General features: G+C 43.7%; 1 protein-coding gene across 3 annotated transcripts; it reads left to right on the forward strand.

The window, feature by feature from the left end:
* The first annotated feature begins 2,891 nt into the window (after positions 1-2,891).
* sall1a (spalt-like transcription factor 1a) lies at positions 2,892-22,034 on the forward strand. 3 transcript variants are annotated; one of them, XM_080768416.1, is made up of 3 exons: positions 2,892-3,023; positions 14,438-18,186; positions 20,392-22,034. In XM_080768416.1, exons 2-3 carry the CDS (start codon positions 14,653-14,655, stop codon positions 20,830-20,832), a joined length of 3,975 nt encoding a protein of 1,324 aa, XP_080624542.1. In that variant the 5' UTR covers positions 2,892-3,023; positions 14,438-14,652; the 3' UTR covers positions 20,833-22,034. The 3 variants fall into 3 exon arrangements, with proteins under 3 accessions (XP_080624542.1, XP_080624540.1, XP_080624541.1); XM_080768414.1 differs by lacking the exon at positions 2,892-3,023 and adding an exon at positions 7,187-8,143; XM_080768415.1 differs by lacking the exon at positions 2,892-3,023 and adding an exon at positions 11,226-11,348.
* The last annotated feature ends 4,856 nt before the right edge of the window (positions 22,035-26,890 follow it).

Consider the following 26,890-nt stretch of genomic DNA (forward strand, 5'->3'; position numbering starts at 1 on the left):
TATGGCAGAATACGAACTACGGCAGAACTTTGCCATTTGAAGAATCTAATGGCGACTGAAGGCTTTGGGGCTGAAACAAGCACTGTTGTTCAGCATCATCAAGACTGTCACACAAAGGTAGTGAAAATAACAGATCTACAACTTAGCCTCGCGTTGTGAGCTTGTAGATAGCTATTTTCACTAGTTCTGGGTCTTGGGGAGACATCGAATTTCCTCTTTTGGGTGTCGAGATATTGGAAAAACGTTGAAAGTGGTTAAATATGTCTCTGTTTTTTTATTTCAATAATTACTACAGTGGTTGCATTGTGACACAGCTTCTTCTTTTTCTTTGTTTTGGAGATACAAGGTCTCCACCCGACATGCAGCAACGATATAGGTATGTATGATTATTGTCCTGCAGAAAGAAAATATAAAAATCAAACCCAGACGCTGCGGCACATTAAAAACTTTATTTGAATACCGGAGAAATGACAAATCAACTTTTATGCTAATTTATATACTTCAAAATATCAAACAACGAGTCGGTGGTTGTTTTTCCTTTCTTTTTTTTTTTTTTCGTCTTCAATTGTGGAACAATTAAACAAGCAAGTTCTAACTTCTGGGACCATTTACCCCCCCCCCCCCCTCAATGAAAGTATATGTGCAACATAACCAAAAGAGAGATGCCTACTGTAATCTCGCTCTCTCTCTCTCACACCCACACACACACACACACACACACACACACACACACACACACACATGCATGCACATATACTCCGACCCCACCCCCACATCATCAGGGGCCTCAGTGAAGCCCTGGCTGTTAATTTATCCAGACCATTTGTTATAACTCTGTTACATTTGTACCCTCTCTATAGAGTGCATCAAAAGTGGGGGGGCAGCATGGGTTAGGGAGGTGCCTCCTTCCCCTCTCCTCTCCTCCTCCTCCTCCTCTGGCTCCAGGCAGAGGCAGGGACAAGCAGGGAGATCAATAGCCCTGCGTTGGCCCATAGCAGCTCCATTTCTCAGGCCGGGACACTGATGCTAACTATCAATAGCAATAAGGGTTCTGTCTGAGACGGAGTTAAAGTGCCGGGCCAACCAGCGCGGCTGTCTGGCGGCCGTTGATAAACATCTCGTGTCCAGAATTGCTACAAATAAACCCACTTGATATGTTTGAACTTTGTGTATTTATCGTGCACGTTTTTTTTATATAGGACATGTCCTCGCACTGTGGTGGTTACCTGCACCCCCCCCCCCCCCCCCCCCCCCCCCATCATCCATCCTGCCTTGTAGCTTCACCCAGATGTGATCTCTGTGTGTGTGTGTGTGTGTGTGTGTGTGTGTGTGTGTGTTTACAGGCGTATGCAACATGAGGATATTTCCATGTGTAATTTTTCGTTTTGCTTCCAGGGTCTTAGAAATACATAAACACTGGGCTATTTGGGGGGTGATGTCTGTAATTTCTTCAAGATGTGTCGGGTCGTGTTTGGTTCCTCTTTTAACTCCCCAGTCTCAGTGATGTGTGTCGGTGTAATTCGGCTCCACTCGGCCAAACATCTAACAAACTAAAGCATCTCTTCTTCGTACAAATATCATTTGTCACTGTCAATATGAAAGCAGAAAGTGTTTTTTCTGGGGGGGGGGGGGGGGGGGGGGGGTGTCTTCCCGTGAATATGAAGAGAGTTAAACTAGTCTTCTTGGTGGCTGTACAATGCCGCAGTCAGTGTTTCCCATTAATCCAATTAGTCCAAGTCAAGCGAGCATGTTTAATCAGGTACAATCAAGTTGATTTGTGATGTGACAGCTGGACTGCTTAATGATTGAGATATTTGAGGGGATGTTTGTATGTCAAATGAAAAATTAAAGCAATGTTATGCATGCAGCATGAGAGAGAGACAGAGAGAGACGTTTACTATAGAATTCATATTATATCAATGTATATCAGAGCATTTCAGTTACTCCTGTACATATAAACACTTTGGATCTATTATAGTTCCCTCTTTAATACTTTATTTTTGGGTTGGAATTATGTGTAGATTTTAGCCGTTAGTTGTTAGTTACATTTTCTTAAAAAAAGATTCTACAGTCAGTATTTACTGCAGCCAAAGTGAATTTCAAAGTTAATTTCAGAGTTAAATTAACACTAGTGAAGAGGAGTCCAAATGTCAAGAGATGCATTAAACTGTACAGTGGAGAGGAATGTAACTCAGATTCCGAGTAGACTTCAGGGCTGAGAAGCTCACTTCCTTAAGTTGAAGTGTGTTCTCCAGTTACAACACTGAGGACAGGGACACTGCTGCCTGACTGCCTGACTGACTGACTGGCTGGCTGGCTCTCTCTCTCTACACACTCACTCTCTCTTTCTCCCTCTCTCTCTCTCTCTGTCTCTGTCTCTCTCTCTGGTAACGAGGAGGACTGGTGTCTGGGAAGTTGCTTCGTGGTCAGCAACTCATCGGCCCACATCTGTCGGCGCTTGTACACCTGGGCTCATCATCAGAATGCTCATAGACAGACACAGGTACATGCACTCACACACGCATGCACGCAAGGATGCACATGGTTATGGACGACACCAATGACACACACACACCTATACAGACATAGTGTAAACATGCTGCGTGCGTGCGTGTGTGCGACTGTGCGTGCGTGCGTCCGTCTACGTGCCTGTCTGCTCTCGTATACGTGTGTGTGCTCTTACACGCTTGTGTGTGTGTGTGTGTGTGTGTGCGCGTGTGACCTTTAGCACCTCTGTAACACTCTTACTATTTGCTTGTTTTGTCTCAAACAAGGCGGAGATTGAAAGGGGCTGCCTGTAAAGTGTGTGTGAGATAATGTAAGAACAAACAGGGGCCATTGATATGGGCCGATGCTGCAGGAAGTTTGTCAGCCAGGGAGGGAGGGATGGTGCACGTGCAGCGTGCACGGAGAGAGAGAGACACAATCGGCACGGACAAGTGCTACAGCAGGACTGCAGGAGGACAACAGAGGAGGAGGGGGTTGATCTCTTAATTAATGGAGGCTATTCTGTGCCGATGCAGGTACTGAATGCTAATGCGGGGCCATTTTTCAAAGTGCATCGACACTTTAGTTTAAATGCTGCATTCTGGTTCACCCCGCGAGTCATTTTAAGTCATCATTTTGCAAAATTATATCTGTGTTTTTTTTTTTACCCCCCTCTGCCGAGATGTTTGATCATTTGTGTGGAACGGAAGATGAGCTACTTTTTATTTTAAAGAAAAGTCTCCAAATAACGGGGCCTCAAGCAGGTTAGTTGTAATGCATATACACTATTGATCTAAATGTATACGTGTGAGCCAATTTGTTGTTCATTCTTCAGGCATGGTATGGATTTGAACCTTGGTGTCCCGCATGGGAAGCCCAAACTTCTACCGCTCAACGAAGGGTCGGTATCCCTGGGCTCCTGCGTGGTCTTCAGGCAGCAGTGCTACTGGAACTCATTTCAAATGGAAAATATTATTTAACATTACACATTGTTCTGGCATTAGGGTATTAATACATTCATTGTAAAAACTGAGAAATATCTAGCCTGAAGTTGTTTGCCTATTTATTTTTGTTTGTGCATGAGAGGCTGCAGCTTTACATGCCATCCCTTTAATCAAGGCCTTAATCCATTCGCAAGATGTCAGCAAGCTATATGAATGAGGCCATCCAAGACCTTATACATTTGAGATGATTGTTGATCCAAAACACTCTTTACTTTCCATTAAGCCTCACACAACCGTACGCAAACACAATCTGGAGAGTGCTCATTTAACTCTGGGCGTGTGCAAAAATCAAATGTGGATCCATCAGATAGTTAGAGTTAAATTATAACACTCCGGATTTGACTGTGTGACGGTACGCACCCCCACAACATAATGTATAATATTAATTATGTCTGTGTGACTTATACGCACCCCCACAACATAATGTATAATATTCATTACGTGTTTGTGAATTAAAGCAGCATTATAGGCCTATGCAACGTTCCTCTTCTATGTCAATCTGCTTTACTGTGCAAGTGCTGCCATTTACCATTGAGGTAATAGAGCCAGCCTGCTTACTCAGGGTGGAAAAATATCAAATTTTGACCATTAGGGCAAAATTCTTCATGCCATGTGTTATATAGGTGAGACATGACCTTTGACATGATCTGAAATGTCTCAATGGAAGAGCAGGGAGACAAAATAAGACCACCCCGATTGACAGTTTATCAAGTCCCGCCCAACGTTGTTCCTCTTTGCACCCATTGGTTGCTGTTTCTTGGTGGGACAAAAATCCTTTCTCTCCATTGAAAAAAAAAACTTGTTTTTCAGTTGCTTCGTATTGATATTGTGGACAAAATTCCATGTTATTCATTACAATATGTTTTGTTTATTTTATCCCGGTGAAAACAAGTCGCTCTTGATCTTCTTGAGATTCACAAATGCATCAATTGTGTTTAACTGATCTTCTGCAAATCAGGTCCATCCATGCAGTGGATCATGGAGGCTGTAATGCCTATAATCTGCTTGTTTTGTTTTCTAACGCAGTGCTTATAAGATATGAGTGGATCCCTGCAACGCCAACTCTGCACCATTTTCCTTCTTCTTGTCTTGTTTTCACACACATGTACGCGCGCGCGCACACACACACACACACACACACACACACACACACACACACACACACACACACACACACACACACTTTGTATTTGCAGTTGACCTAAATGAACATGTGATCCAACTCGTTGTAATTCTCCAGGCGTCGTCTTTAGTAGCAAGCAGGGCTGTGAATAGCAACTCACCACATGTTGAATGCGGTGTGTGTCACACGCACGCACACACACACACACACACACACACACACACACACACACACACACACACACACACAGGCGATTTTTTTCTCCCCTGGTGAGAAATACTTGAAAGATTGGTATCACACACAACATGCAGGTTGTTGGGGAGATTTTACCCATTCTTTTTACTATTCAATTATGCGGTCAAACGCTCTGTGTTTCTGAGCCATGATCAATTATCGGACGTCAGTGATAATAGTGAATGATGGCACTATAGGATAGGCAGGACCTTCTCTGATATGTTCCGCACACTATCTATCGATTGCGCGTAACAGGCGAGGGTGCATGTGCGTCATGTAGGTTCTGTCATTTACTCCCTTGAGGGGTGCGTGTGTGTGGGGGGGCATACACTTTCTTAACACAAAAATAACAAACGGTTAAAATGCATTATATATTTAGACATTATTCCACGGAGTAGGTTCTATATTGATATACTTCTAGTTCTATCTAATTTAACAACTAGCTGCACCGAGTTAACATGTCATTAAACTGTTAGGATATATACAACAAGCCATATGTTGACTAAAAAAAAGTAATTTTCTCCAGTGCATTCTTCGTTTCCCTCGGCGTTTTTTAGGCCCACTGTTAGGCTACTATAGCTTATACTGTTCCGTGTGTGTTTGCTGCCTGTGTCTCTTCTTGAGTTATTTCATTCTGCCCGGTCGGTCAGTCAGTCCCCAAACTATGGCCGGTTGTGTCTGTGTCAGTCAACCAGAGACTGTTAGCGCCCGTATTCTATACCGTGAATCTCATTTCAGATGTCTCTCGCTCGACTGGGCTGCAAATCACCCTGTTTACAATCTCACACCAACACTCACATCAATTAACTGGCCATTGATTTTCCCGCCCGGGACATTAGAATATTGCAGAACCCCCCCTCTCTCTCCTTTTTCTCCCCAACAAATTCAGATTTGCGGCACATAATTGCATGCATATAGGCTTATTAAGCTTTACACGCAAACAGTTTTCCCCTATTGATGATCATTTGTCGTTTTCCGCTGCGGTTTCGATTAGGGAGAGAAAGATGAAATATAGGCTATGCCTATGAACAATAAATTAAATTTGAAATTAAAATACAACAGAAAATAATATAAATAAAATAAAATAATAATAATAATTTGGAGCAATTTGCGATGATAACTCGCATCTTTAGCCAACCTATATCAAAAGTATAGTCTATTTTATTTTGTATTCCCCCCCCATGTCTTGTTCTCTTTTTTTTCCCCATGAATAAGTAAATAGTAGGCCAGCCGTCCTAAAAGATAGCTGACACAGGAGAGGACCAGATCCATCTAGCCCGCAGCACCTCTTTAAATATTCAGCGAGAAATAATGGCATCCGAACTGCGTCACCTATAGTCACGTTATTATCTTCATTTCTCAAAATCAGCCCGACTGATGGCTTCGTTTATCTTCTTCATGTAATAAATCTAACTCGACCCGGAGAGGGGCAACAACACACGCAGCTCTCCTGTGGGAACTCTTCTTTGGCCCCTTAAACATATCAGCTGAAAGCCTAGTTAGTCCATCATTTAGGACAGGAATTATAATAGAATTACAATCGGCTACACTTATTATTATTGATAATAATGTAGGGTAAATCTAATAATAGTAATAATTATACTGGTAATATTAGTAAAATTGTATATTGTTGTTATTATAATTATTATGCTAATAATAATAATAATAATAATGATGCAGGACATGTCTGCCAGATTTGAACAAATAATAATCGACCAGCACGTTTTATATGTAGCCTATTGAAATAGGAAGTGCAAGTGCATGAAAAGCATGCTGCAACTTTTGATGAAGCTCCAGCTTTTGCTGTACCGGACCCATGCAAACACTGTGCAGGACGAATCATTTATATGTATTAAAAAAGAGGATGTCTAATATATCACGGAAGCCGATCCAAATAAAGTTTTTGGAAGAAAAATAATAACTACATTTTAAAAGCGCCGTGCGGCTATATGATGACGATGTCCCTATATAATAGCCTATACTTTAGAATTGATTATCATATCACTTCTTCTTCAATGTCCCCCTGACTGCACCGGTCAACTCGCTCCCTCGTGTGTTGTGTGTGCGTCCGGCGAGAGAGCGAGAGAGCGAAAGACTGAGGGCAAGAGAACCTGAGAGAGAGGGAGAGAGAGAGAGGGGGGGGGGGCTGTGATAGAAGAGCGCGCTGACCAATCAAATCATAGATGGGCTGGGCTCCACATTTCTCACAGTGCTCCACGGCCACGGGCCCTCTTCTCAAAGTTTGTTTATTCGCGGAATGCAGTGTGTGTGTGTGTAGTAGTGTGAGTGTAGTGTGATGAACAACGTGTTAGTAAGTAAAGCCCCCTTCTACAATAATCATCAAATGAAACTGATTGGAACGTTGGATACGCCGTCGTCGTCGCGGACTTTGGGAACGCGTGCTCTTGCTGCGCCGTTACGCGCGGAAGACGCTTCTTCCTCCCCCTCGACGGCCGTGCTGGTTCTGCGCGCCGCCGCCGCTGCTGGAAGTCTCGCTACAAGAAGAACTTGTATACTACTAGGTGTCTGTGTGTGTTAACATATACACACCAGATCTGAACTACAACGAACGACCTGAACCGCGGAAGGAAAGATACAGGACGGGACGGCCACAGTTTGTAGAAAAGTAGCCTACTACAGTGACCAGTATATGTGACCAGACCCACGCCACGGAGGTTCCCCGAGACTCCCTACAACACCGACGCCGCGAGGAGGAGCGCCTCTCATCGGGTCTCAAACGGCGGGCTGGCTGCGGTTCATTGCCGCTTGATCAACATGAAAGATACGGTGGCAGCGGCACAGGCACGATGGCACTGAAGAGAATACGCGGACATTCCACTAGTAGTCAAAGATAAGCTTTCCGTGGCTATACCAGCTGGTCGCAAAGAAGGGTTAACTGTATCTAAAGGGAGTTGGGGAAACCCAGCCTTTCTTTTCCACACGGATCAACTCATTGGGTGGGAGCGCGGAGAGAGACAAGAGTCCCCAGCAAATCAGGAGCTAATTGATTAAAGAGACTTCATTTGAATAGGGGGGAGGGGGGGCTGGCGACTTGCCAATCGCCTTTTCAAAGAAGCCCCGTATGATTAATCGCAGAGCATTATTGATAATCATAACGGGGCACATGCGCGGTGGATGGACTCGATTTGGGTGATTTTGAGAAGATATTTGCAGTCATTTTTTTTGTATTCTTTGCTCGCTGATGTGTGAGCCAGCATGTCGCGGAGGAAACAAGCGAAGCCGCAACACTTCCAGTCGGACTCGGACCCTCATCTGCCCTTATCGGAACACAATGGTAAGTGGAGTCCACCACGGACTTGGAGCCTACTGATCTTTTTATCCAATCTCCAAAGCAGAGAACATTTCTTCCTCTTTTTTGAAATGTGTGTCTGCCCCCTTGCAACAGCAACGTTATTTGGTTTATAGCCTGTAGCCCATTTAAAAGTTGTGCCATAGTTTATCACTGGAAATCTAACCTTTTCCAGATTTATTCAGGATAATGAGGATATTGTTCTTTCATTAGGTTAAGAGTATAAGCCTCGGTTTAGGAGAACGCCCTGGACGCTAATAGGGCAGGCTAGATTGTTTTTAATTTCACAATATTCTACAACGTGCTGCGCACACACTGGATAAGTTATAAGTAGGAGACGCGAGTTAAAAACCAATCGCGTTTTTAATAACAGTCACCTTTATTCTTGATTTCTGCGGAGGGTTCGGCTGAATATAAAGTAGGCTAGCCTAGGCTCCGAGTGTGAGCGAATGATTCTGACTACAAAATATTTAGCCTTGACGGTTGTTAAAAGAAAAGAGAGAGAAAGAGGGACAGCGAGAGGAAAAATAATCGTTCTCAAACAATATTACTTTCCCTAAAGATTAGAGAGAAAATAGTTTTCGGCTTTTGTAAACTCACTTCACTGCGTTCACGGATAGCAGACAGTCAACGCGTCCCACCCAGTCCACTCCCCACATGCAGCTCCTCAAAGTTTTCTGGGCCATGACTGTATTAAGAGAATACACACATGTATTATCTCCTGTTGGTCTGCATGCAGGTCTGGGAAAACCTTGCTTTGACATTTCCACCGTATAACGAAACCAAGCCATTTTAGTGCATTTTAGGACATTTTTTTTTGCCGAACTCGTTTTTTCTGTAGCATAGTAAATAAGCACATCGAGGCCTGCGTTTTATGGTTCTCGAAAATATTACCAGATTTAGGCTACTTTTTGTTGTTGAAACAATAGCCTATTGAAGTTAACTCATCTAATCTTAGTCTCTACCCCCTCCTCTCTCTCTCTCTCTCTCTCTCTCTCTCTCTCTCTCTCTCTCTCTCTCTCAATCGCACAACATCGAGTATCGTTTATATTGCAAAATAAATCTTCGATCAGCTACAACACGTTTAAAAAGTTTCAACAGACTACAGGCAAAGGCCTGATCTGAAATGTATTTGTTTAACCAACTTGTAGATAAATAGGACATAGGCCTACCGGTAGTTATTCCCCCCCCTCACTTAATTTTCTGTATGGGTTTAGCCTTAGAGTATATATTAGCCTACAAAGAAAACATTAGCCAGTAGGCCCATATTCGCTGTGACGGTGTTTAGTAGGCTAATTAAAGTGTTATAACATGCATACACACCGCTGATATGTTGTTTCGTATCAAACAGGAGGAAAAACGAACATATTGCATTGTTGACTTATATTGCACTATATTCTTTTTTTTAAACTAGCCTATATCTAGATTTATGTAGCAAAATCCTGTTATGTAGGCTATATAAATTTGATATATTTTGTTTTGAAATATGTAGTAGTATAGGCTATATTTTATTTTGATTTAATCAAATCTAGAAAATTATATAGATTTTACTTTATTTGCAGATGGAATTGTATTCATGCATAACATATATCATATCGGACAATATAAAAATTAGTTCTAATACTTCTATTTTCAAGATTTTTATGTAGGCCTCATGCTTACATTAGATGTCACTGGTGCATATGTTATAATAAAATGCCAGACGCCATTCTGACTTTTGAATTTAGGTGTATTTGTTTTAATGACATTCACATAAAAATATAGTTTCACTGGTAGATTCATTGTTATTTCCTTTTTATTATTCATACATAGTACCATGTCCACATGAGTCCTGATGCATGAAATCTATAGTACAGTTAAAATAGGCCTATACTGACTAAATCTGTACACACACACACACACACACACACACACACACACACACACACACACACACACACACACACACACACACACACACACACACACACACACACACACACACACACACACACTCAGTCATATAGCACTGGCAATTTGACAGGAAGAGTTACTCTTTTCAACAGAGGACCTGCGTCAGAGCCATTCAGTGCTTATGCGACTTAGTTAAACCGGATCAATGCAATGCAGCATAGAGATCATCGCTGAATGATAACCTACTTGTTTTTCCACCGCATTCTGACCTCAAATTTAATAAAAGCGATGAAGTTACTTTTGTTCCCGTTGTCAGCAGACCGGTGGCCTAATGAAATTCCCAATTAATAACCCAAACTCACATAGGCTACTTAAACAGAGAGGAAAGTGCAGTGCGTGCAATTATAAGGCAAGGAACTTGGAATTCTTTGTAATTGACTGAACACTGATGAATGCATTACTGACTGACTGACTGACTGACTGGTGAAAACACACATCCACATGTATTTATTTTTAAAAGAGAATGCACATAGTCAGAAATAAAATAACAGAGAAGGGCACGCGTTTCCTATCATGCGCCCTCAATGATGCTGTGGGGACTGGGAGGCTGTGCTACGTACGTATGCTTGAACGTGTCGTCTGTGAGAGACAGGGAGCCAATGCAGGGTGGGATGTTGAGCTGTTTTAACCTTTGCCAGCGTCCCTCTGCGTGGAGGTGACGAGGGGTCAGGGCCTAGTGTGTTCCCCTCTACCTCGTCATTGACCCCCGTGATCAGATCCACAGGCGGCCGGCCATGCACGCAAGGCCCCTGCTTTTTTCACTGTGGGTGTGTGTGTGTATGTGTGTGTGTGTTTGTGCTGGAGTAGTAGGAGGAACGGAGGAAGGGGGGACCTTATCAATGTGGTCGCCGTCCCCTTTCGCCCTATCACAGTGTCCCCCCTGTGACGGAGATTGGCAGAGAGTGTCCCTCTTTTGCACTGCAAACAACAGGGATTCGGTTTCTTGTCTTTTGGCCAATGTTTATATAGTGTGAGTCTAGATGTAGCCTGAAGGACTTGTTCGCCCTTTTTTTCTCCTTTTCCCTCCCCTGAAGCTTTAAGCATGTCACCGGGGCAGAGCTGCTGAGACTTGGAGTCTTGTCCTCCTCGGCACCGTGGCAGCCTTAGTGTTGTTGAGTGGGAAAGGGATTTCTTGTTTTGGTTGAGGGGCTGCAAGAGACGAGGTGGTGCATGGGCGCCCACACAGACCCTCCTGAAGTTACAAGTGTCAAGAGGCTGGCAACAAAAAAATAAGAATGTAGGAACTCTTAAAAGCTCTCTTTTTTTTTCTGCTAATCCGTTTGTTTTCCATCTCGCAAATTCACACTTTGGTCAATTTGTTCGCCTGCTTGTCTTTCTGTCTGTCTGTCCTGCTGTGCTCTTTAGCTCTGTGCACTGCTTGTAATTGTGCTTGTTTGTCTTATAGACTCCATCTTCACACTGACTTAACTGTATTTTCAGTTTGATTTAGACTAATCTTTGCTATTTAGAGAATTAAACTTAATGCTAGCGTCAGTGCTGCTCACAAACCTTTATTTGGACAGTGGATTGTAGATATTCTGCAATAGTTTATATATATATATATATATATATATATATACACACACACACACACATTTATATATATTTATGTATTTTTTTATGCATATATGTCTATGTATGTATAACAAAAATTCACTGTTAGTTTAGTTTTTTCCTCATAACAAACACAATGTGAAACCTATTCAGAGTTCAGAGTGCACACACATTTTTGCGTAAGCGTCTAAATCAAAGTTGCTGACCCAATAAACAAACACAGTATGCTTTTATTGCAGCTGTAACAGTGTCACATGTTTTCTGTCACATTTCCTAACATAAGGTCCAGTTGGGGGCTAGAGTAGGACATTCAGAGAGAGCAGCAGTTTCTAAATCATTTAAAGAATGGTTTGCCTACCATACCGTTTGAAATCCATAAGGGCAAATGATGAAGAGAATTGAGGAATCATTTTTTAGTATGAACCAGATATATTCATCTTAATTATTTTTAAAATACATATTGGCTATCCCCAATGATGTGTGGGTGATGTACAGTATTTTAATTAATAGTAATGCAATGCAATTTTGCTAGTGATAATTCATAATCACCAACGGTTGCATCATATAGTGTTGCCCATAGTGGTAGTGTTTTATTTTCTCCATTTATCTATGTTTATAGTGAATTCATGAATAATATGCATTTTTCAATATTCTTTATAAAATCTCTTTAGATTTTGAATAGCCGATTTAAAACAAGTAAAATACTTACCGTCAGTTATTAGTTTTTTAGAGACTATTTAAGACATTTTTGTGAAAGACATTCTGGGCTGTCATACTCGGACATTCATGTGTGATTAATGCATCTTAAGATTTTTAATGTAATTTAGCGACTCATTTGGAGTTTAAACTGTACAAAGTAATCTTTTCGTGTATTCAGTACAGGATATTTAACCTGAAACACACACACACACACACACACACACACACACACACACACACACACACACACACACACACATTGTGTTATTTTGTGTCATTTTAACATTGTCCATAGGATCTTTAGGATTGAATGTTCGGCGATAGTAATCTTTCCATGCTACCTTGTGTACGCTGTTAGCTTTTAGAACACACACAAGGCATTTCTGTAATCCACACACAACAAACCACACACATATTTTTCATTACTAACACTTTGGTATTGGGTGGGAGGGTGCTGTGTGTGTGCGTGTGCGTGTGCGTGCGCGGGGGGTGATTAACGTGAAAACTTAACAGTAAACCCCCCCTTCCCCCCCCTCTCGTGTGTGTGCATGGTTTTGGTGGCATGAGGGCCCGGGTTTACTGTCATGGCAACTTTGCGTTATCTGATGTCTCTGAGCAGAGAGAAACTTTTTTTTTGTTGAGGGAGATAATCCCTGAATTAAACAGGATCTGTGCCTTTTGAGTAGACTGAGATGAGCACAGCCGGGCTGCACCGCCGCACTCGCCGCTCCCATGCTGGGCGAACAATGGGACGGCATCCTGTCCCTCTGCGGGGCAAGGTTGTGCTCCTCCGGGGGGTTTCATTTGCAAATGAATTCCCCGGCCCCGACCCTGATGAAAACGTTGAGGGCCGGAACCACAGTGAAAGGGATTCATAGAGAAAATGCAATTTGTAAATCAACTTGTATGTTAAACAGTGCAGATATTAGTGTGACAATGAGCGACGTGAAAGAATGAGGAAAATCTGGAGCACACAGCGGTCTGGTCTGCTCTGGAGGGGGGGCAGGGGTTCTGTCTCGCCTCCTTTATTCTCTGTTACCCTGCCTGTGCCTGGGCGTCTGTTTTATTAAAACGTATAAAGACACAGACAGAATAGTTTTCACTTTTTCTTTGTGACGATTGACAAAAGTATTCTTGTGTGTCTGTATTATTCTTTGTTTTGGCAATTTTGAGTTTGTGGCTACTGCATTTTAATATCCATCCCACTTTGGAATATATTTTTTACTATTTATTAACATGATTCCATTAGCACAATTTCTTTGGATGTTTTTTTATTAGAATCATTAAAGTCACTCAATGTGTATAAGTTAATGCAATCAGGACATAATAGTTTTTTATTTTATTTTTTACAAAAGTTTGAACTAAACATAATACGTAATATTATATTGACCAGTGTTATTCACACTTTCATTGCCTGTTGTGTGGGTTGAGTGGGTGTCCATAACAATCTGTATGCCACAGGCTGAGTTGTTCGTGTCAGGCCATGATTGCAGCTTGACTGGATACAAATGAGTTTAGTGACATGGATAACCTGTCCAAGATGCCTATAGTTGCCTGAAAATGAGCAAAGTTGACAGCAAATTGAAAGTCTAATAAGTCCTTCAAATACTTGATTTACACCGAGTGGACAAGTAGACACTGAAGGGCATGAAATATAGGAAATCAATGATTTTCTATGAAATTTCATTAGGACCCAATGTCCTCACTTCACAGTATTCTATATTTTGATAGATTATGTTGAAGATGATGATTACCTTCAGCTGTACTGATGAAACCCAGATGTACATCTTCAAAGATCACTTTTAAGCAATATTTGAGTAGTGCTATTGATTTTGCTTCCCCTCTTATCATGTTGCAGAGGCCATCGCATTGAATAAGGTCCTTTCTCATTTCTGTGGCTTATTGTTGCTTTTCGATCGTTGTTTTTGTGAACACATCAAGGGGATGAGTGTAAACCTGATTAACTTAAGATTAACAACAATGGAATTTCAAGAGATAAAGCTGCTTCTTCAGCTGTGAAACATTTTCTAATCGCTAATCCCCCCCCCCCCCCCCCCCCCTCTTGTTTTTCAGGGGATACAGAATGTTGCTCCGAGGACCCCCCCTGCAAGGAGTCGGATGCCCACGTCTGCAGCAGATGTTGCGCAGAGTTCTTTGAACTATCAAATCTTGAGGAGCACCAGAAGAATTGCACTAAGAATCAATTAGTTCTGATAGTGAATGGAAATCCCGCCTCCCCTACTGGCACCTTCTCCCCCGGCTCTCCTCCCCATAATCCTGATGACCAGATGAATGACACAGCAGATAACGCCGAGCAGCCAGAGTGCAGTGATATTTTGGAGCAAGGAGGCGTGCTTGACCAAGAGGAGTCTATGGATGTGGACGTTTCTGGAATCAGCAGTGGCCAGGAGGAGGAGGGCAGCAACACTGACAGCGGCAGCCCCATCAACACGGGTAGTGGACACAGCGGCATGGGCGGTGCTGGCCCCGCGGTGGGCATCCCCGCCATCCACGCTCCTCTCCCTCAGCTCGGCGCCCTGACCGACCTCGGGCATTTCTCGATGATAAATAGCAACGTCATCATCGAGAACCTGCAGAGCACCAAAGTGGCCGTGGCCCAGTTCTCCCAGGAGGGCCGCTCGTCCGGAGGGCCCAGGGTGGCAGTGCCAGCCCTCATGGAACAGCTCCTGGCCTTGCAGCAGCAACAGATCCACCAGCTGCAGCTCATCGAGCAGATCCGTCACCAGATATTACTGTTGGCCTCTCAGTCCCCTGAATTGCAGGTGCCCCCGAGTACTGCTTCAGGCACCGCGGGCATGGGGCCTGCAGCCAGCCCTCTAACCACACTCAGCTCCCATCTCTCTCAACAGCTGGCTGCAGCCGCAGGCCTAGCACAGAGCCTGGCTAGTCAGTCTGCCAGCATCAGCAGCTTGAAGCAGCTGGCTGCAGCAGCGCAGCTACCTCAGTCCAATGCAGGCAGCAGTGAGACATCTCAGAGCATCAGCTCACTGGGGCCCGCAACAATCAATACCCAGGCCGCCTCAGACAAGAGACCAAGTCACATGAGCAGCCTGCACTCTCAGCTCAGCAACCCATCGCTAGCTAAGTCATCCACGCCAGCATTCGGGATAGGTAGCCTGTTAAACTCTGCAGTGAACCCACTTCTACCTCAGCCCCCACCTGGCAATCCCCTGTTCTCCAGCTCTCTGTCTAGCATAGGCACCACCGTAGAGGACCTCAACTCATTAGCGGCCCTGGCCCGGAAAGGCAAGCCCCCGAATGTCACTTCGTTTGAACACAAGAGCAGCTCAGAGGAGGCATTCTTCAAACATAAATGCAGGTTTTGTGCCAAGGTGTTTGGGAGCGACAGTGCCTTGCAAATCCACCTGCGCTCTCACACCGGCGAGAGACCATACAAGTGTAATATCTGTGGGAACCGCTTCTCTACGCGTGGCAACCTGAAGGTACACTTCCAACGTCACAAAGAGAAGTACCCGCACATTCAGATGAACCCATACCCAGTTCCTGAGCATTTAGACAATATTCCAACAAGCACTGGTATACCATATGGCATGTCAATGCCCCCCGAAAAGCCTGTCACAAGCTGGTTAGACAGCAAACCAGTCCTGTCCACTTTGACCTCTTCAGTTGGCATGCTGCTACCACCAACAATACCTAGTCTACCACATTACATTAAAAAGGAGGACCATTCAGTAGCCATATCCAGCCCTTCTGTTACAGCTAAGGCTTCTGATTTGGCCCCAGTCGAGCCAATGTCGACTAATAGCAATGACGATTTTGAATTGTCTGATGATGGCGAGGGTGAGACCCAGCCTACCTCAAACGAGAAGACTGAAGAAGGCAGCATGTCTTCCAGCTTCATGACACATGTGAGCTCTGCCTCGGACCACATGACTGACTACAGAACGTCGAACAGTCCTCCCATGATGACCAACCCTCTCATGCCCCTCATGTCTGAGCAGTTCAAAGCTAAGTTCCCCTTCGGAGGCATTCTGGATCCTCTCCAGGGCTCGGAGACCTCCAAGCTGCAGCAGCTTGTGGAGAACATTGACAGAAAGGTGGCAGACCCCAACGAGTGTGTCATCTGCCACCGTGTGCTCAGCTGCCAGAGTGCTCTGAAAATGCATTATCGCACTCACACCGGGGAAAGACCTTTCAAGTGTAGAGTGTGTGGCAGGGCATTCACTACCAAGGGCAATCTGAAGACGCATTACAGTGTTCACAGGGCCATGCCTCCTCTGAGGGTACAGCACTCGTGCCCTATCTGTCAGAAGAAGTTCACTAATGCTGTGGTTCTGCAACAGCACATCCGCATGCACATGGGGGGGCAGATTCCCAACACCCCACTGCCTGACAGCTACCCCGAGTCCATGTGCTCTGAAACGGGCTCGTTTGACGGGGGAAACTTTGATGACCTGGACTTCTCAGACGACAACTTTGATGGCCTGGAGGAGGAGGGTCCAGACAGCAGTGTCCCCGACACGCCCAGGTCAGGCGATGCCTGTCATGATAGTCTCTGCAACTCCCCGGCTCACCCTGATGCGGCCAGCCAGGATGGGCAAGAGAAACATGGCCAGCACAGTGCACAATACATCAGTGCACAACACAACAGTGCACACATCAGTGCACAACACAACAGTGCACACCACATCAGTGCACAACACAACAGTGCACACCACATCAGTGCACAACACAACAGTGCACACCACATCAGTGCACATGACAACAGTGCACACCACATCAGTGCACAAGACAACAGTGCACACCACATCAGTGCACAACACAACAGTGCACAACACAACGAGACAGAAGAGCTTCAGGCGAGCCGAATGAAGGCTATGACAAATGGCTCAATGGAAGGGGATTGCCTCACCAATGACTCTTCATCCCTGGGAGGCGATGTTGAAAGCCGAAGTGCAGGGAGTCCAGCTGTTTCAGAATCTACCTCCTCCATGCAGGCGCCATCCCCCACCAGTGTGCACCCGCACCAGCGTAAATCCCCCAGCCTGGAAGAAAGGCATCAGAGGGCCTTATCCCTGGAGCACATTAGTGCCAGCCTCATGCACTCTCACCCTTCCAACATAGGCGCCTTGGACCTGACATCCGTGAACGCCTGCAAGGATCCCCTGGGCATGATGTTCCCCTTCCGCGAGCGTAGCACCATCAAGAACACAGCCTGCGACATATGCGGGAAGACGTTTGCTTGTCAGAGTGCCTTGGACATTCACTACCGAAGCCATACCAAAGAACGGCCGTTCATTTGCACGGCCTGCAACCGAGGCTTCTCCACCAAGGGCAACCTCAAGCAGCACATGCTCACGCACCAGATGAGAGACCTGCCCTCGCAGCTGTTCGAGCCCTCTAACACCAGCACACTGTGCTCCAGCCCCACCCCCTCCCTCCTCTCCGTGAGCTCGCTCATCAAGCCTGAGGTCAATGGCTTCTTCCACGGCCTCCAGGCCCTCCACTCCCAGTCCCACCCCCACCACCACCACCACCACCCCCACCACCACCACCACCACAACCACAACCCCCACTCCCACCCCCACCCCCCAGAGGTTAAGGACTTTAAGGACTTTAAGGACTTTCCTTCCAGCCTGGTCACATCCTCTGCCTCCACCTCGCCGGTGCTGTCGGCCGCCCCGCCCCGCAGGACGCCCAAGCAGCACTACTGCAACACCTGCGGCAAAACCTTCTCCTCGTCCAGCGCCCTGCAGATCCACGAGAGGACCCACACGGGCGAGAAGCCTTTCGCCTGCACTATATGTGGCCGGGCCTTCACCACCAAAGGAAACCTCAAGGTACGTTTTCTTCTTTTAACATTCCTGAAAAATGATCTTATGATTGATTATAGTATTTGTATCATACACTCTAGATCAGTGGTTACCAAACTTTTAAGCTCGAGACCCAAACGAGATGGTCGATGTTTCCACAGGACCCAAGCTAGTGTAAATAGCAGATCTACAAGCCCGCGTAGATCTGCTATTTTCACTACTTCTTAAACATTTGTTTTCTAATTCTATTATTTTCTAATTCCATATTTCTGTTTAATTCATGGAATCCTTTTGAAAAATCATTTGTTTTTAATTCATTCAAAAAATGTGATTTAAAAAAATGCTTTGAAATAATAATAATTAAAAACAAAATGTAGGAAACCAGAAATTTAAGAAATGTTTACTCGTGACCCATAAATATTTGTCCGCGACCAACAAATGGGTCCAGACCCAGTGTTTGGGGAAAACACTGGGTCTAGATATCCACCATGTTACATTGTGTATTAAAAAAATGTTGACTGGGTCCCCCAGGGGTCTGAAAATAGCCGATCTACAAGCTCACGACGTGTCATTTTGTGACACATTGTGAGCTTGTAGCTCTGCTATGCTGCCCTATTTGCTTATTAAGACATGTCCAGAATATGGACGCCAGGGTTCATGTTGTTAAACGCTAGTGTGTGAGAATATATTTTGAAAAACAGTCCAAACACAACATCTCTGTTTAAATTGGATGTGTCTGTGCACCCTGGCTTAATAAGTGGTAATGTTGTATAATTGATGAAAGGAACAGCTCTTTGTGAAGGGTTCACAGTGGTGGAAACTGGTTGAATCTGCCCATTAACCACTTAAGCTCTATATACTTTGTTGTACGACACATAGCTCGTCTACAGGCTCACAATGCCTCACATTGCCATGCGTTGTGAGCTTGTAAATATCTTCTATTTTTGAACAACATTTTAGAGTTTTTGACAATTTTTGCCTGTGGTGACATGGCCAAAATATGGACGCCAGGTTGAAAGTAGCTATTATAATTATTGGGTTGGACATGGAGAATGTGATCAGCAGAGCTCACAGCTGGGAATGGTTCGGTTAAAAGAATTCACTTCAGTTACCAGAGGCAACTGGCCTCAGCTATGTATGGAAAACTCTGTAGTTTTCCATACTTTGGTTCAGTTTCCTTTGGTCGTTAGGAAAAGGACCCTTCTCTAAAGTCGTGGTAAATACTATGATGATGTCAATCAGCTGAGAGATAAAGACACGTGTTTGACTTTTAGGGTTTTTAACCATTTAAATCCTAACCGGGTTCCGGTTAGGATTTATATGGTTTATAAATCAAAGTTTCCCCCGTCAAACGAGCCCGTTTCAGAGCACATGGACTCGGGGTAGCTGTCAGGCAGTGGGGTGTTGGGAATCTGCCCCCCCATGTGCATGCGGATGTGCTGTTGCCTATTCCCTTAACACCAAATCACTTGATTGAGAAAAAAACCCACTCTGTGAGCTTGTAGACCCACTATTTTTGCTGAATGGTCGTCCCCAGAATAGGGTCACGTCTCTAAAATGTTGTTTAGACTAGAGCTGTGTCAGCTCTAGTTTTCATATTTGTGTAAAAATCAAACTGTGGCTAGTAGCTAATGCGTTTAAATACTTTTATATTTTGTATGTTGCACTTTAGCAATCACTGACATTTCAGTCTTATCGATTTGCCCATTTCTAATATAATTCCTTGAATGCACCTTCTTGTCAAACTGTAAAAGAGGGAAACATATTGTCCTTGTTATGGAAAGGACAGGGCAGAGGTGACATGTCACATGCAATACTGGCCTTAGCAATGGAAGTAGACAGTGCAATCTTAACCAGTCCCTCCCAAGCCCTGTTGTCCCCACGTGAGACCAGCAAATTAAGGTTTAAATTAAATACTACGTGTCAGTGCTGCCAAAATAAGATGTTTACACCATGCTGATACTTTTCGGCACAGGAAACCAGTCTGCTGCGCTCAGGGTGTGAAGCTATTTTAATTTGAGCCCCTACATGATTTTTGTTTCCATTGCATCATCTCATGTGAAGTTCTTGAGGCCAAGTTTGTAAACATCGCTAATTATCGTTCGCCTTCCTTTCTCCCTCTCTCTGTGTCTGTTGCAATTCCCTTCCTCTGTGTCCCTGTCTCACCTATACTCACTTCCGTCTTTCTGTCTGCGTCTCTCTTCTCCTGGCCTCTCTCTGTATTTCCTGCAGGTCCACATGGGCACACACATGTGGAACAGCGCCCCTGCCAGGCGCGGCCGCCGCCTCTCCGTCGACGGGCCGATGGCGTTCCTCGGCGCGAACTCTGTAAAGTTCTCCGAGATCTTCCAGAAGGACATGGGGTCGCGGGGGAGCAACGGGGACCCAGCGAGCTTCTGGAACCAGTACGCCGCTGCCTTCTCCAACGGCCTGGCCATGAAGACGAACGAGATCTCCGTCATCCAGAACGGAGGCATCCCGTCCATGTCAGGGAGCCTGGGGAACGGGGGCAGCTCGCCCATCGGTGGCCTCACGGGCAGCCTGGACAAGCTGCACAGTGCAGAGCCCAACGCAGCTCTGGCCGGCCTGGAGAAAATGACCAACACGGAGAACGGCACCCACTTCCGCTTCTCGCGCTTCATGGAGGACAACAAAGAGATCGCCACCAACTGAAGTGCTTGTTTGGTCTGTTCATGAAGATGCCCCACACAGGCATTCTGTACAATACAGGACACGTCAAGAAAAAGAGAAAGAGAACAAGACAAGTGCAAAAAAAAATGACTAAAATGCATTGGCTTGCCATTGAAACTTTATGAACATAAAGTGTGAAGACAAATTGCTTTTTTGTACAATGTACAACATGTTATAGTTTTAAGAAGCTTATTTATTAGTGATTATAACCTTGCTTGGAACCAAGTGGAAGCATTAACAATTAGGTTTTTGTTTTTGTTTGTTTTTTCTGTTCAAAGCCAGAATGGGTATGTATGAGTGCTTAAAAATTTGCTTTTTAAACTTAGCATATCTGGGTAGATAACCTTACCTTGGCATTAAGTTATTTTCTGTCTGTAGTAGCTATAACAAAAACTGTTGATGTTCATGTGATGCATTAGATCTGTAATAAGCAAACAGACTGGATGTAAATAATGTACACTGATCTATTGTAGATGGTCTAACATCTGTGTATTCATGTCCCCCTGTGGAGAAAAAAAAGAAAAGAAAAACAAAACAATGAAACTTCAGGCAAGAGGACTAATGGGTATGGTAGTTCCTTTCTTATTGATGGCTATTTACATGTATTTTATTTAAGGAAGTTAAAAAGCATCCACGTTGCTGCATTTCAAGTGTTTCTTTAGCGTTTAACTTGTTTTGTTGTTACGGTTTCTGTGTATTGTTACTTTTTTCTGTTTACTTCCATAGTTTCATTTTTCCTCTGTTTTCTTTTTGGTTGCTTTTTTTTGTGGGTGTGAAGTTGAGAGCAAAACAGTTGTTACAGGGGAATATTGGACATACCCACTTCCTGGTTTCTGGAACTGATACAGCCAATCAAATGGGCAGGATTCTCCTTTTAAGCACCCCCCCCCCCCATGGGTTTCCACATTGCTGCTATCCTATAATAAGCATTCTCATTGACATCAAGTTCACATGTGGAAATACAAACTCCAACTAAATGTACATAATAGCTCATCATGACACAAGACAAATGTCCATCATGGCCAGGGGACAAAATGATAGTGTTTTTTATAAAATATAAATATATATTAGGTTTGACAACCTTCGGACTGTTACATGCACTTTCTTGGAAAGTTGGAAGATCATTTATGGGTCCAGTTTCTCTACACTTTAATACCTACTAACAACTAAGATACTGTAATTCTTTACTCTAATAATCAAATACATCAGTTTTCCAAAAGAAACATTGTGTGTGTTTGTGAGCTTTCATTCCCCCCCCCCTTTATTTCGTTTGAAATATTGTCAATAGTCACTGTCTACTATTGACAATATGTATAAAGCTGAGACTGACAGTTGGCCTACTTTTAGAAGCTTGTATTATTTCATAATGGTAGTAGCCTACTCATTCACACAACTGAAATTATGAAATTAAATTCACATTTTGCATAATGCTTTTATTTAAAGCATGAGCAAATATTTCTTTTTAGGAATGTGCATATTTTTGATAGACTTCAATTGGCAATTCATCAGTGTATGAGTCTATGAGATTTGCTCGTAATTGTTAGGTGAATTTGCTACATCATTTCCTTTTGAATGACCCCTGACCCGTCCTCTGTTCTTCAGTTCACTAGCTTGATGAGACGGATTTAGGAGGAATTTCACTCTGTAAGGAATGGTAGGTTTGTTTGACTAATTGTGTGCATGCCATTAACACGCGTCTTGTTACCTAGACGTATTAATTTAAATGTATTTTAAAACATTGATAGGGACGAGGGTTAAAGCTGAAGTTGTGTATCCTGGCCGCGCTTCCGTTTGATACAAAGTAAACAACGTCAATTAAGTGGCTGTTGTCGGTTTAGCCTGCAGTGTTTTCTCAACGTTTGTTGTTCTAAAAACGGCTTTATTTTTATGTTTACGGAATGTATATCGGTACTATATCGGCCAACCCGCCGAGGCCTCTGGTGGCATCGCAGGTATTTTCTTTTTTATTCAAACTAAAGTGATATATTTGTTTCCCTTTTTATATTTCAACAGCTGCGTTTAATTTAACACGTCGTTGCACATCCTCCTCCTGCAATACAGGACTGTTCATTTGAGCCTCGTCTTCCCCCCACTTTCTTCTCCCCATTCTTTCCCTCTCCCTCCTTGGAATTTATCGCTGGCTAAATTCCCCCAATATTTACAAGAATATTTACAAGATGTCGGAACTAAATGATCCTTGCGAAGGCCTGCACCCAACAGTGAATGAATCTGTTTTCCCTTTAGACGGAACGGGTCGCACTGCATTCTGACTCACATCTGTTCCCCCAGAGCTTTGTTTGTACAGAACAGCACCTCGGCTTCCTGAAGCTCAGCGACATTCTTCCCAAAGAAACTAGAAAAATAAAACTTGTTTAATTATAGGAGCTAAATTTCGTTGACTAGACTAACGCCCGCAATATTATAGCTATATGGTAAACATGTACGTTCCGATTATAATTAGGGTTAGGCTTAAGTTAGCATTAGCATATTGTTATTGTTATTGTTGTTATTATTATTATTATTATTATTATTATGCCTATTGTTTCTCCATTCAACCTTTTTTGATAATACAAATAATCATTTAATTCTAAATTATAAAAAGCACTATAGCCTATCTTAAATCTTTAATTAATTATTAGCCTGTAGTTCAGTAAGCTATTATCACATGATGATGAAGATGTAGCACAGTTAATTTTTATACATTTCATGGTAAATAGATTTAATTTAAATGTGTTTTTGTGTTATTTTATTTAAACACCTTATACTGTAAAAATGAAGAAAGGCAAAGAAAGAAACGGTGGCTTATATATTAGAAACAGATCGTTTCACGATCATGATGAGGAAAGTTTCGTCTCCCGCAATCAAAGATGGGGAGATAATAGGAGTGATATCAGTAAGTATATTATAACCATGCTGCTTATTGTCTTTACAAGCCCCTCAGTGAGTGAGTAGTCTGTTAAGTGTAAAGGAGGGTCTTCTCCCGTGAACCCCTACAAACCCTACCCGTCCCAACCCCCCCACGAAACACACCACCTCCCATTTTGCCCAAAGTATATTGATTGAGCCATGGAGTATTATGGAATCACTCGACTCTCAGGTGGCTGCAATGTGTACAATTGATCTCTTCCACTGTGGGTCCCAGCAGTGTCTCTCCTCTCTGCCGCACGACACAGCAGCAGACATGCAGCAGAGGAAGGAAGAAGTGGGTAGAACACACTGAAACACAATCGCTGCAGACGACCCGACACAGAGGGCCTTGAGTACTGTCCCCGATCTCCCCCACAGCAGCTCGCTGTAACACTTAACTCATGCCGGGGAGTGTATAGCGTCACGAGCAGCAAGACAGACAACATTGTACAGCAGGGCAGATGCATGTAGTGTGCACACAGACAGGCAGGCAGGCAGGCAGGCAGGGGACCGTCTGAACATTTTGGAGGCCAGCCTCATTCATACTTAGTTGTTTTTTCGGTGTCGGGCACTGTAAATAGCAGATCTATAAGCTCACAACGTGCCACAAATGTGACGCGTTGTGAGCTTTTAGATTGATATTTTACTGCATGCAACACCAGCATAAATCAGGCTTATAGTGTGCGACGGGCATGCAGACAACACAAACAACATTCTTTGCGATGTCAATTGGTTTTAATTTATCATAGCAGCTATGACTGCCACACACGCTGGTTTGCCACCTTGTTTGTGAGAGGACCAACAGTGGAAATAGGTCCCGTGACTTTATTGTGTTTCCTTCTCGATTGTTTTCTAACCGACGTGTTTGTACGACCGACCCGCCGTGGGTTCATGCAGTCTAAATAAACTAAAACTAAACTAAAACACATGCACATTGCACACACACACACACACACACACACACACACACACACACACACACACTCATGCACGATACAGTACACACACGGCAGTTGTATACAGTATGGATATTTTGCGACGTGTGTCTTCAATGTGTGTAGTGTACAGTACAGTACAGTACACATTTCAATATATGCGTGACATGCATCCTTACATAAATGTATGTTAGCATTAGTGTTCTTTTTTCATCTTCTTCCTATGCTGTTGTATAATAGACCTAAATGGCTTGATGGTATTTTAGCGTCGTGGAGGATGGGAGTCATCAGGGAAAGGGAACATTACTTTCTCTTTAGTTGGACTCCAGTCCCGTCCACTTACTGCTCTGTACTGTACTCTGGAAGGTTCATTAAAGGGTTGGCCTTAAGTACAAGGCCGTAAAGCACAGATTTATGCCACGATCAACATCTATCTATCCACAGGGCTGCAGTCAGAGGACGGATCGGAAGAAAGTGATTAATAACATCAACAAAATTGAAATACAACCATCCCAGGTAAAGGAATTCAGTTTAATTAAGCTATAGCCTAATGTCAATTCGGAAAAAAAACATCATCTTGACTGTACAGTTTGTTGTCTTCAGTGTGTGTGTGTGTGTGTGTGTGTGTTTGTATACCAGTTCTTCATGACAAATTGAGTCCTTACTGTTGAGATGGGGTATATTATTAATGGTTTTTTTTATTATACAGATCACTGATCTTCTCATGTCAAGATGACTTTCACTGTGACTGCAGAGGATGTTTTGTGAAGTCGGACCCCCTCCCTCCCATGTTCTCCTTTTTCCTTGCACGGTCAGCCCTCCCGAGTCGATACACACTCTTGCCCCAGGGCCTGGGTGTGTGTGTGTGTGTGGGGGGGGGGATGGCGACCACCACGACACCCTGCTGAGATTCTGCTTCTACTGCTGGGAGATCAAAGACCCGTGCAGGGAACAATGGTGAGCTGTGCAGCACATATGGCCACACCTGCATGTGCTGTCAATCATCCCTGACGAGTGACGCTACATGGTTCAGTTGTGTTATTACTCCAGACGCTGACATCTTACATGGGGGTTAACACATGTTCTGATGTGTTCTGCTTGTTTGGGTGTGCAGTAGTGTGAACCAAACACTGCACTGTATTTGTTGTTACTCCTACATATTGGCCACTGAAATGACAAGATATATCCCTGGCAAACTGATACTTTCTTAATTATTTTAATTTATATTAAAAGAAGATCGTCAAATAACAAAAATAGCCGATCTATAAGCTCCCGATTTGACAGGTAGTGAGCTTTGTGCATGCATACGGCTATTTATGCCGAATGTTTGCCTATTATATTTGCAAATGTTCGCTTCTTATGACATGCCACTATAGGGGGTATCAGGTACGGTCGCCCCTAAACCATCTCGCCCCTCGATCTTTTACGCCGACCGCTTGGTGCCGCGGTTCTTGTATTCTTTATTTTGTTTGACTGAGAATAAGGTTAGAAATAAGTTTAGGGTTAGGCATAGTTTTACTGGGGTTAAGTTTAGGTATAGGGTTAGGTTTAGGCATAGTTTTACTGAGGTTAAGGTTAGGTTTAACCGTTTAAGCATCATTTACTTGGGTTACTTTAGGAATAGCAGTCCGCACAGTTCCGCCGGCTAAATCAGCATCAGAATAATTGTATTAAATACATTCAATTTCCAGACATTTTTTCTGCGGGATGTTGATGCTGAAGTTTTCAATCGTGAAGCTTTTTCCTGTGTTGAACTCATTGTTTTAAACTGTAACTCACTGGGAGAAAATACAAGCTAATCTAAAATATCTGCTACATTCATTTGGTTTGTAAATATCTCTCCCTCATGTGTGAACAAGAATTCCATCATGCAAGCTTTACTCATTTCCGTCTCTTGATGAAACACCCCTTTTCTCTTCAGCATTTGATAAGCATTAGTTGTTAAACTCTGCAGTTGTTGCTTTTTCATTGCATCTAAACCTCACCCTCCTTTTGCATTCTCTGCCTCTCAGCAACACGCATGTCTCCCCGACCCGTGGTTCTCATCGCAGCGTTTCCTGTGGAAAATGGAGAGCGTCTGCGGCGTGTACACAGCTGTATGGAAGACAAGACCTCTAGATTGTGAGTACAAACATGAAGCGGATTTCTTTGGGCCTGTGGACTCTCACAGCTATCACAGACGAGCAATCAAAGTCTTC

Source organism: Protomyctophum bolini (genome assembly GCF_963924005.1).
Source record: "Protomyctophum bolini genome assembly, chromosome: 1".
In the NCBI taxonomy this organism is placed as follows: domain Eukaryota; kingdom Metazoa; phylum Chordata; class Actinopteri; order Myctophiformes; family Myctophidae; genus Protomyctophum; species Protomyctophum bolini.